The following is a 12863-nucleotide window of genomic DNA, read 5'->3' as shown; positions in this document are numbered from 1 at the left end:
CAGCAGGGCTGTTGTCTTTTTGAAAAGCTTTGGGTGATTGCTGTTTTAATGGTTTTAAATTGGAATAAATAATATAGCTGTGTTATATTATGTGTTGTATTATTTGTGCATATTGTGATACACAGCTTTATATACTGTAGATTCTCTTTAAATATTTTGCACTGATGTATGTAAATACGAAGACATTCCCAAACTCTGCAGTCCATAAGTTAACTTGTTTAACTGTTTGCCTATCATATAACTGTACGCTGCCATCACCCTTTCTGTTATGCTTGTTTTAATACTTTTCTTCCTGTCATTTAACTACCTAGCCATTTATCATTCAGAATGAGAGTTAAACTTTAGCTTTGGATGAATGCACTATACTGTATAAATGCAGCAAATGTTTTTTTTTTAACAAAAATAAGAAAAATAAGAACACATTAATCCTCTTTTCGTTTATTCAGGCTTTCAGTCATAAGAAAAAAAATGCATGAAAATGTTTTTGACTTATTAATGGCATTTGAAAATGGTCTGGGTTAGAGTGGACACAGTAAAAACAAGGCTGGATTAGTCCCTATTAGTAATAGGTCATTCTGTGACCAACCTGCTCTTTTTCTTTTACACAAGGCCTTTTTACAACAGCAATCACCTTCTTTTTTTAGGGGAGATTAACCTTTACGTAAGTTAGATACTTTAGAAAAGTGATTTAAATAGAGAATAAAAGTGTATTTAGACAGCACAGACCCACGGTGAAAGCTGATATGGACATTGCCTTAAAATAAATGCAGGGTTTAACCATAGGAGATCTTTTACTCTTTGTTGTAGAGGCCAAGACCTCAAAGTACATAAAAGCCTTGTATGTCTGAATAAAGGGCTGAGAATGAGTATTTGGGGCAAAAGGGTTCAGGGTGATTATGAAAAATATAGACAGCCTGAACTCTTCATTTGTTTCCATAGTAAAGTTGAGAGTGTTCCAAAGTGGCCCGATCCCATAATAAAGCATGGTGAGCACATCACTCGTGACGGCAGTGATGCTGATGAGAATGATGGCTCTTCTCTCCCCATCGCTCATTTCCATGCCAATGGCTGAACGACATTTTAGTGGGGATGAGGCTAATTGATTAACATGCAGTGTTTTTTTTACTTTGAGTTATATTGTTGCATATTAAAGTATTAAGCATAATCATTTATTCTTAATGCACATTAACAGAAATTTGCAGACAAAAGGGTAGCCTGAAAATGACATAAAGATATTAGATAGATAGAGGGCAATAATCAATAGATTAAACATTAGGACAGTAGATGTCACAGTAATTCTTTTAAAATGAGTTTTAATAAGTGCTCTAAAGGATGTCAAGTGGCCTTTCTGGCTGCTCACAGTAAATGGTATTCCTTGCCCCGCTGTCTGGCTAAAGGAGCTCAATCTTGTCCACACTTTAAAAGAGCTAAATTATGGATGCTTCATCACTGTGGTTATATAAATGACCTCTGCAGCTCGCTCGCTCACTCTCGCACACAACAAGTTCTCTCTTTTCTTTTTGTGCTGCTGCTTCACTCTCGTTTTTTCACAATGTCTCCGTCTTACTGTTGATGCACCTGTGAAGACATGCTAGACAACAACATGCATCGCCACAACACGTTGAAACTGTGTACTTTTACTACACTATTACAGTATTTAACCATATTTCTTTCCTTTGCATTATCTTGTAAAATAAATAATATGCACAGTCCATTTAATCTTTTCTAAGCTCCCCTTACTACCAGATATATTGTATGTGCTTTATTCTAACAAGAGATTCCGAAAAGCATGAATCCAACTAAAACCTCAATAAAAACAGTTGAAATTAAACCGACTCTGTGCCAGAGCAATTATAGCCATTTCATTCGTTTTACAAAGGCAGAAGCTTAAATGAAAAATTATTTTAACAAAGTAAACTTCTGAAGGAGTACAGCTATCTATAGAAGGTTCCATGCCCATTTTGAGTGGTGCATTAAAGAACCTTGAAATTGTGAAAATTAAAACAAATTATCTACAGATGACGATTCTTTGGCAGCATAATTACATTTTCTCTGCCTTAGATGCTCCAGATGCTGGTTCGAAGGGATCAGACTGTGCTGGACTAAACAAAGAGGAACTGGGCATCTTTGGACCGATGGTCTCAAACCCCCTCCCCTCTGCCAACAGCACACAACACGCTCAGGTAACACACACACACACACACACACACACACACACACACACACACACACACACACACACACACACACACACACACACGGAGTGTGTAAAGTCAGGAGTTTGTGGTGACATCTACCATGTACTGTGAACGCACACACCCACACACGGAGCCCTATTCACAGACATGCCATCTGTCTTTAACATGCAGACACACACACACTCTGATTTTCACATCAAAGCAGGCTGTCGAAGACTTTCCTTTTATGAATTAATTTGATCGTTGTCCTTCAAAGGAGAGAGTGGCCATATGTGATGGAAAGTGGAACAATACTGTAGTAAGCTTGTGATGAATCCATGTATCTTTACTTCATTAGTTTTTCCTATTAATTTTGACTAATATGAGGATGTCGAACCACACTCACATAGACTATATAGGACGAAAAAACGATGATCAGAAGGTTAGTAAATACCTTTAGTCTTTTGTGCCACAGACTGATAATGTAGTCTCTAATTCTTGAGTTGAGCTTTTGCTTAATTGGACAATTGGACTGACACTTGTTTAATCAAACAATACCCTATACATATACTGTTGATGATTGTGTTTTTAAAGTTGGTCCTAATGTTGTGATGGTCTTATGTTGTGGCGGAACTTAGGGCACATCCAGCAGGTGAACAACAGCTACAAATCCATTACTTGAGGAAGCCTCTGATTAGATCACATGCATTAAAGTGCCATCTGCACGTGTGCATTAATGAAAGTGATTCAACTGAGAATGTAAGATCTATGTTGACTTGTATTGGATAAGGGACAGTTAGTTAGCACAGTCAAAAAGGCTGTTTGATCAAAAACAAAGTGTAATATATTCTGAATATATTACAAATATTGACTCTGTTTTCTAGATATTTGTTGTATCTCATTTTCCATCTCTCATTCCTCCTCCGATTTGTATCAAGGGACAGAGTCAGGCTGCTTGAATAAAACATTTTCAAAAAGCAGCATCGAGTTTGAATTGCTGTCGCGCTCCCTCCACTGCAACCTTTGACCTCTAGTTCCACGTGGAATAAGGACACGTACACTCACTTCTGTTTCACACGCACGCACGCACGCACGCACGCACGAACGCAAGATGGATACATGCTAATGCACTTGTCTAGTTGAGAAATCATGACACATACAGATCACGTACACACACAAACACACACACACACACACACACACACACACATACTCTTGATCTATTCTTCAGATTTAAAATTGTGTATTTTGCTTACACACACAATTTGGTTGCTCTTGGGACCAGACCAAATGTTGTCTTGCAGGAGACCAAGGCATGAGCAACAGCTATGGGCTGCCGCAGTTGCCAGCTCTCCTTCTACTGTACCACTCCCAGCTTCCCACTTCTTCCCATTTACTGTCTAATCTTCCCTCCACACTCGCCTCCTCTGTGACTCCATTTTCCGTAGCTGTCTCTCTGCTTCACACCGTGGCTCATCTCCATATAGCAATTTCTCTCAAATGTTCCACTTCACACTTCCTTTTCTTTGTGTTTATGTGAAGCCCTGGTGTGGTCACTGGTGATGTGAGTCCACCTTTTGGTCAGTCAGAACTAGGGGTAGGCATTTAAATTAGATTTATTTATATATTTTGGTCAGCTCTGACATAGCCTGAGGTGGGGGATGCTACTGTAGGTAGAGACTCCATTACGCTGTCCTCTTGAGTGTCTCATGTTAAACTAAACTACAATATTCTTTGCTGGACGTGTGACATCATTAGTGCCTTCACTTCTGTATACTCTACTTTAAATGTCCATACAGTCCCTTGCTGGCTACTTATTACAGTTGTGTCACAGACCGTCCGCTTTCCTAAATTAAAGGAAACGAACGGAAATTGTGAAAATTGATTTCTACCATTGTGTTAGGAAAGGCTACAAAGGTTTTCATGCTAGGTTCCACACAATTGCTCTCAACAGGAAACTGTGACCACAGCATGACCATGAGCAGAAACATTGTCATCATTTTTGCTCAACCATTCCCATTTACAGTATACATTCTGCCTTATTCCGGTTCTCCTCTTATCTTTCTCTCTCCACTGTCACTCACCACCCAGTGTCTTGACTGTCCTTTTTTACCAACTTTGCCTTTTTAATTTAATCTTCTTCACTTTCCTTATATGTTCTCATTAATCACTGTCAGAGAATAAATTAGACTAGTAAAGAAGGGAGGCATAGTGGGATGGGGAACTGAAATCCTATAAAAATGTATATTTAAGACATTAACATAAGAAGGTACAGTAGGCGACTAAAACCATTCAGACTGACTTATAGTAAGCATTACTTTGACTTTTGCAACTTACTGAGACTGGAATTGTGGTGAAAAGCTGGGATATCTTTGACTTCTGATGTCTGGATTTCTGACACCACCTTTTTCTCACATTGTGCAAAGAGACATGCTGGAGTTTCACACCTACCATGTGCTGCATAATGCATGCTGTTCTTTGAACCATAATTTCAGAAGCTCGACAATGCAAAAGGTTTTTTCCTACAGTTCTGCACAGCACGGCACAGTGGAAAATATCTAGACTATTTCCAACTTGTTCCTATTTTAAGTCCACTATTATAAGCATACAGGAAGTTCTGTCAGTGTCTATTTATTTTCTTTGATTACATTTTAAATATATTATATTATGCAATGCAATAATGATGTTGATAATGAAAAACAACAATTGTCACTAGAGTAAATGTCACTGGGCAGAATAAGAAAAAAATACACCTTTCTTGTAATGTTGCATACAGACTGCTTGGTGCTTCGAGGTTTGTGAATGATTTTCTCTGCTTCATTTATCTGATTTTCTGATGTAAAAAAACAACAAAAATGGTTTGAAGTAGACCAAGTAAACTAATGGAGGAAATGCCATGGGTTCTCTCCGGGTTCTCCGGCTTCCTCCCACAGTCCATAGACGTGCATTAGGTTGATTGGACTCTCTCCATTGCCCGTAGGTGTGAGTGTGTGTGTGTGAATGGTTGTCTGTCTATGTGTTGCCCTGTGATGGACTGGCGACCCAGTCTCGCCCATAGTCAGCTGGGTTAGGCTCCAGCACCCCCGTGACCCCGCATTAGGGAGTAAGTGGTTTAGAAAATGGATGGATGGAATATTAGTCAGTGTTTCATATAAGATGATCATCTGGTGTGAGTTTTAGAAGTCATAACTTATATAATAAATCAGCTCTGATCTTGACAAAGCAAGTGAATCAATTCTTCAAAAAGATTTTGGACCAAACATTTACTTTTAAGTTGTAGATTATGTACTAATGGAGACTATTCAACATGTATACCTTGCCCAGTATGTGGTGAACCATTGAGGTCCCAACTTTCATATTAAAGCCTGATGGCAGTCAATACAAATAGGCCAGACAGCATCACTGGTGAGGAGCAGGCTACAAGCCCTTCAGTATGACAATACTGTAATATTAGATTTTTAGCTGGTCATCAACAGGTGTGTGTTGCATTTAGGGGCAGTGCAGAGTTTGGGACATCTGTGTTTTTGAACTAAACAGGTAATACATACAGTACAGTCCCTTTTAGATACTATGATATATTGGATAGTTACTGTTTATTATTACTCTAAGAGGCAGCATTACATCTGTTATAACATAGACTCTGGCATAACTTATCATAGCCTTCATATTAAAGCACCATTGTAGTCTTGAATTTGACATTGTGCATTTTCTGTCTGCAGTCCTCTATTCAGAAGATCGAGTATTAATATACCACCAAGGTTTCACAGCCTTAAACCAACATTTGTCTTGTTTTCTTTGTAGCCATGAACAGCGGAACATTGAAACCTGCAGACATTTGTTGCAGCATTATCTTTCTTCGCATTAGCTCTCTTTGTGTGAAGGTTGGCTTGAGATTGCCTCTTAAAAATAAACACCTTTTTATTGTACAATATAGTACCACTGGTGACAGTATGATTCACATGTATGATCTTGTGATTGTCTCTTCTTGTGCCACCATCCATCCAATGCTTAAGTTGCATGATCAGTGTATTGATAAATGCCTTATCATGAGACCCAAACATTAGTGTGTGAATTCATGAAATACCAAAACTTCCGTGTAGGACTATCTTTCTCTGAAAATTTTTCTTTTCATATGTTCAGTCACACAAAGACAGAAAAAAACATTCACCTGCTTATATACACATTCTCTGTGCAGGGTGGAAATTTTGGATTCAGGAAGCGGATATTGCTTTACAACAGTGATTAGCTGGGTGAGCGAAGAAGAGGAAGCCGCCAGGCTCCCGACTCATGCAGCTATTAACTGGCAATGGGGAACATTCGCATATCTGCAAATATGTCAATCATAAAAATATGATTAAAGCCTTGTAGGAGTGGGAGGATTTGTGTTATCCCCAGCTTTCTCCCTTCTCTCCCCATTTCTCAGACACACTTTCTCTCTTCACTCTTTCATTCCAACAGAATTTTAAAATGCACTAAATATGAGGAATAAGAAAGTGTTTAAAGTAATGAAGGGATACAAATGATTTGGTTGAGTACAGGTTAGGGCAGGAATAAATAAATTCAAATATTGAAAGGAAAATGAGGAGTAAAGATACAGAGCATATGGAGTGTGAAGTCTGTCCTGCTATAAGAACTTAAAAAAAACTGAATTTAAAGAAGTAAGAGCATTTTGCAGTACCTGCAGTAACTCTACAGCAGCACTGTTGAGTTCAGACAAGGCACAGTCCATTTAAGTAATCAGTAAAATATTGGATGAGATGAGCACTCAAAGATGACAGAGATGGAAGGAAACAAGTATTTGCCTCATATGTTACTAAATATTAGGTTATAGTTTTTCAATTATTGTTATTTGCCTACATGTGGTGGCTATTACACATGAACAAACTGATGGTGATACATGTACAGTTGCAGGTGTAAAAACACAGGTGTTCCTGTAGTGTCACTGAAGAAGTATTTTATTTACTGCATTAGACCCCAAAAATATTTGGATGCAAGTCTTGTTTCTACCACCAAGGTCACGACGTCGCTTCCACATACATGGTAATACATACATATAAATGAGTAGAGTCTGTATGGAAACAACAATCTGAATAGATATAGCCCAAAAAGAAATAAAGCTATAATGGCCTTCAGTTGTTTTTAATACTGGAGCTCTACATTACAATGTAACATCTTACAAAAAGCAGACAACTCCTGAAAAGGAGGAAGGGGTGAACTAGAGACGAATGCCGTTTTTAAAACGCTTGTCCCTTCCTCTCATTCCAAAGTCCTTTTTACAAGACAAGCTTAGCTTTTGTTTTAAATAAATTAACACAAATCCAGGTGCGTGCACGCGCGCACACACACACACACACACACACACACACACACACACACACACACACACACACACACACACACACAGAGCGAGCCTAGTGTGGTTTTAAAGTCACAGATGGTCTATCAGAGGGGAGGGTACGAGTATTTCAAGAAGTGATGGAAAACCATAGGGAGAAAGAGGGCCAGTCCCCTGCCTGCGCAAGTGTGTGCGCTTGGTTGTGTGTTTGGCTGTAGAGGTCTATGAATAGCGACAGTGAGGAAGAGGCTGTCAGAGTGGTAATTCAGAGCTCTGGCTGCACCCATCAACACCAACATTGGGCGCAAAGAATGGAGCCTTGTGGAAGAGATTTCCTATTACACAATGTGCTGCTAGGAGCCCTGCAAACCCACCACGCGCTATGTGGTGTGTGTGTGTGTGTGTGTGTGTGTGTGTGTGTGTGTGTGTGTGTGTGTGTGTGTGTGTGTGTGTGTGTGTGTGTGTGTGTGTGTGTGTGTGTGTGTGTGTGTGTGTGTGTGTTTGTGTGCTTGTCAGGACAATATTGTCAGCGTGATTGAGAAAGACACAGAAAAGGCCAGGTGCACACATAACTTGCTCTTTAGATTTCTTCTCTGCTGCTGAGGTTGGACTGATGTATCGCGCTATTTTGCATTGTGTGCCACCTGTTTAGCTTTGGCAAGAAACCCCCTGGAGTGCTTGGCTGTTTTTTTCTGTGTAACCAACGCTAATGCAGCTGAAATGCCTGGCTCAGAGGGAGGAAGGACTGAAAGCAAAATGCTTAGATGCCTGTGTTTATACCACAAAAGCTTTAATTTGTAAGGTTCTGTAAAGTCGTCTCGTTCACTGATGCACTAATTTGACAGTAAGATATTATGTGAACTCCCCTGATGATGAGTAGCAGGATGAACCCACTATGAACCTATTTGCAGAGAAGGTGGGCAGAAATGTGAATTACACTTGTCAGTAATACAGGAGTTAATGAGAATGAGCTGCTCCTTGTAAAGCAACTCGCAGCCCGCTGTTATGCTGGATTGTTTCAGGGGCATCTTTGCACAGGCTGCACCTGGGGTCATATCTGGTGTGGTAGATTCCAGCCTCTATTGATCTGGTACTCAGAGCCTGCTCCTGTGCTGCTAAGATTAGCGCCCCTGTGCTGTCTTTCAGTCCAGCCTTGTCCAGCCACTGGTAGGATTTTTCAATATCATCCACTTCTTCTATCTGCCGGTGGTACTGTACATACCGTGTAGGGGTTTGTCCTTCCATGAGGGTTCCCCTTCCTTCCCCTCCTCCTCAGGTTTCTGCTGAGTTATTTACTGAGCACATCTTCTGTTGGGACCATTTTCCTGATTTATTTATGGCGTCCAATAGTGGCTTTGATGGTCACTAATCGTCCGCCTCCTTCCTTCCGCTTAGTGTACAGTTTCAGGGTGCTGGTTTTGGGGTGAAACCCTCCATGCATCCATCTTCCATCTTCCACCTCCTCTTTTGGCCAGTTTATTATGCCAGCGGGGTACCTGGTGTCCAGGAGGGCGTACTGTAGATGTTGACTGCCCGGACTTTGTTCTTCCCTCTCAGCTGACTTCTCAGGACTTGCCTCACCCTTTTGAGGTACTTAGTAGTTACTGTTTTCCTTGCGGCCTCTTTGTGGTTACCATTTGCCTGTGGGATTCCAAGGTATTTGTAGCTACCCACCTCTTCTATCTTGCCTTCAGGACGGTTTGTGTGGTCTGCTCTTAAGTTCACCAACCACCAGCCTTGGTGGGTCTGCTTTCATGTTATTACCATGCCACTGTGAGTACACGTTGGATGGCTCAGTGGAGAACATCCTGTTTTTTCTCCTGGTTTCAGCTTCTCTGGTGTATCTCTTCATTCGTGTAGCCAGGGCTGTGAGTCTTTGCTCGGCAGTCTCCAAGGCTTCAGGTATAGTCATGTTGCTGTACTTCTTAGGTAGGTGGTACTGTACTTCTTTTTCGTCATGCCTTTCTGTAGTTCTGATAGTTGGCTAACCTCTTTCCGTGTTGCCTTGATCTTAGCCTCCAACCTCCGTTACCATGGGGGATCTTGCACCTTATGGCAACGTAAGCTAATGCTATCCCCGACAGTCCACAACACAAGAAGCAGCAGCTTGTAACTGTGCTCAAATATCACAGCGCAAGCTAAAACAATAAACGGTCTTATGTGTCCTCTAAATAATCCAGAGCAGGTCGTCCGGCCATTGAATATTAGTGCTTTGGGTGTATGCAATGGTGGCCCGTTCAGTTGCGCTTCAGGCGCCTGGCTCTGCCCCCTCTTAGTCTGACCATTGCTGGGGCAGGTACAGAGAAGACCAGGAAGCACTAGTTGTAATTTTTGAGCCAACGGCAAACCATCTGCTAAGGTGATTTGCGGGAGGAATAAATGATCATTTCTCTGCGTTGAAATTATGGAGTGTCTCTTCATTCTTAAGTTTTCCTTTAAGATCAGTACAGAAGTTTTTCAAAGCTTAATGTTTAGAGACAAGACTTAACCATTCGTTATGAACTTCACATCCTACTATGCTACAGTGTAGCAAATAAACCAAAGTGAGACATTTACAGTAGTGATAGTATATAATAATACATTATTTTCCATCACTGTGACACTGTGTATCTTGTGTGAGCTTAACCAATTTTTGGAGGGCTCAGTTTTGACAGTAAGTGGTTAAACTTCTTAATTGGGTCATGCTACTGTATATACAGTCTGACATCACATAGATGTAGCGGATTCAAATGACTAATAGTTTGATATTAATGCAGAAATATTAATATTCCTCGAAGTTGGGGCACCAGGTTTGTTTTAAAGCTGAAACCACGCTTGTATCAATCTAGTCACCGCCAGATATCAATTCAATGAGTTACCAGTTATGACCAACAATAACAACTTTCTTGTGATAAAACCAAATCAGTCTCTTATGCCGTGAATTCTTGTCGTGGTTCAGTGACCTCTGCTTAAATCTGAGGAACAATGCCCACAAAACCAGATTCCTTTTAACGTTTTATTAACCTAACACTACTGGATATATGAATAACATAATATGGAAATACTGAAATAAACAGAACAGAAAATGAGAAAACAATCAGAATGCGATGATGAACCGTGAATGAATCAATGAGTGAAAACACAAGGAATGGTCAAGACCTGAGTGTGTGATGGGTTTGATCAAGAGAAAAGAGTATTTGTCTCTAACTAATGCAAACCTAAGGATAACTAATGAATCTGGAATGTTTAATTCTAGCGCTTTGAGAAACACCATTCTTCTCAGAGGATTAGAGATGTTCTTCTTGCCTTAGTTTGGGACTGTTGGCCGCTGTGCAGCGTCTCCCGTTACCGGCTTGGTTGAGCAGCCGTGCCCTCTCTGATCCAGGTGCCACGGCCTCTGGGCCAGGAATCGTCGCCTGCGGTGATGATGATAGCTCGGGGTCAGCAAAGTTACAGTCAGCCAGGCTGAACTTTCCAAGGTGTTTCAAAGCGTCAGCGCTACTTCAACTAGCCCAAAAAGGAAACGGGCTGGAATCTAATTTAATTAGTTCGATCGAAAATAGCGAGTAAATTAAAGACTGTTTGTGATAGTTTCAGTTTCACAGAGTTTCTTGATGACTTTCTAACGTAACAACATTTGTTGCTCGTTTGTGTTTCTAAGTTTAACTTTGGTTTAAAATTTAAGAACAAAGGAAAATTAAAGAAAAGTAATGTGACGCTAAAAGAGAAGGTGAAAGGAGTTTGAAGATAGAGGGAAATCCGATTCCACTAGGGTGTCACTGGTTTAAATACCCCTGGGGCAGTGGTCACTGCAGGGCGGAGAAATGATTTCAACCAGTGGTAAAGAGTTTCACCTCTTCAGATCAAAAATCAAACTATTTGGGATAACTAAGCTTTCCTTTTTTCATCAAGCTCAAAGTTCCATCACACCATAACACAGTACACATGTAACAATCACTTTGACACTAAAATAAGCAGAGAAGTCAGAATGGTTAAACAGCAATATTAAATGCATAGAATATTAAGGTTTTATACGTGGTCCCTCAAAACGCTCTAACAAATGAAATGTTATTCATGATGACTGATCTTGTCCCTATGTAACACCAAGTAAACACTAAAACATACACAAATAATACAGCAAGCAAAATCAAACTATAAATGGCTTAATCTAGACATTACTAATTAAACTATTGTAACACTTAAAATGCAATACAATAATGAGGCTACCTCATCGTAGCTGGTGGACATAGCCTATATGCATGTTGCACAGATTAAAAGAAGTACAGAAGTTGAGTATCTGTATTTCAACTTAATACATTGACACAAAGGAGAGCACGGTTATAAATTGAAGTCACTTTGTAACTTGAGGAATTTCCTGGCAAATCTGTAGATCAGGCATTAAACATCGCACAGAAACCAATCTAATATCAAATGATAACATTTTGTCCACAGAATACAATGGCTTCAGTTTCATGACAGTTAAAGGTTCTGCTACATCTGAACCAGAACTTGTGTCCAAATGAAGAGTTTTCCTTTTTATTACTTCACATTCCTGGTTTATGATCCAGATCTCCTGGGCTAGTGGGACAGTCAATGGAGTGAGTCTTGGTAGAGAAATTATGAGACAAGTCTTGGTCTGGTTAGTGATAAGGCAGAGGAGGACCCTGGTGAGATTTAGGTTGTGTCACCTACAAGTATCCATGGTCTTTTGGTGTGTACTTGGCCATATGTGTGTTGTTTATGTTAAACTCACAGTTCTGTTGTGAGAGGAAACAGTGTCGTGTGGAATACTGTAGACAGACGTGGATTGCTACACAGATCAAGTTAGGCTGTTGGTGCCCTCACCTTGTTTCTGCCAGGAGCTATAGTATGTTGTATACATATTACAATTGCTATATACATATTTGAGCTTCCATCCTGCTTCTGCGACAGCCAACCCTCTAACGATATCATTGTTAGAGTGAGTACAGAATATTGACCACTCATGCTCTTAATATGCCATTGTCCATCCCGCTCTTTCTCATCATCCTATCATTCTTAGCCACTGTTCATGCCAACTTCCTGTTTTAGTCTGCCAACTTCCTGTATGGTTGCCGTTTACTAGTCCAGCTTTGCTTCAGGTTTTCATTAGTCACCACCTGCAAACTGTTAGTAATCACCTCCCTGCATTTAAGCTCCAGTACTCACCTCGCCTAGTTGCCAGATTGCCGTAGCCTAGTCCTGACCTTGTCTCTTGTCCTATCTCTAATCCAGTTTACCTTTGCGAGTGTTTGACCTTTGCCTGCCTTTGACCTCCAATTTTTTGAGCCTTGCCTGTACCTGTTTACCGTCCGCTGTGTACTGAACCTTCCAGTCAGGTCTCTGTTGTGCAT

General features: G+C 40.4%; 1 protein-coding gene across 9 annotated transcripts in view; it reads left to right on the top strand.

The window, feature by feature from the left end:
• Positions 1-12863, top strand: part of smap1 (small ArfGAP 1) — an 88156-nt gene that overhangs the window by 61458 nt on the left and 13835 nt on the right. For all 9 annotated transcript variants that reach the window (XM_029175100.3, XM_055502520.1, XM_029175097.3 and 6 more), the window contains one exon: positions 2062-2183. In XM_029175100.3, coding sequence (XP_029030933.1) covers positions 2062-2183 — 122 coding nt within the window. The remainder of the gene's footprint in view (positions 1-2061; positions 2184-12863) is intronic.

This window comes from Betta splendens, chromosome 15 (genome assembly GCF_900634795.4).
Source record: "Betta splendens chromosome 15, fBetSpl5.4, whole genome shotgun sequence".
Classification (NCBI taxonomy): Eukaryota; Metazoa; Chordata; class Actinopteri; order Anabantiformes; family Osphronemidae; genus Betta; species Betta splendens.
The sequence above is the reverse complement of the archived record's forward strand: the minus strand, read 5'-3'. Positions and strand labels throughout refer to the sequence as shown.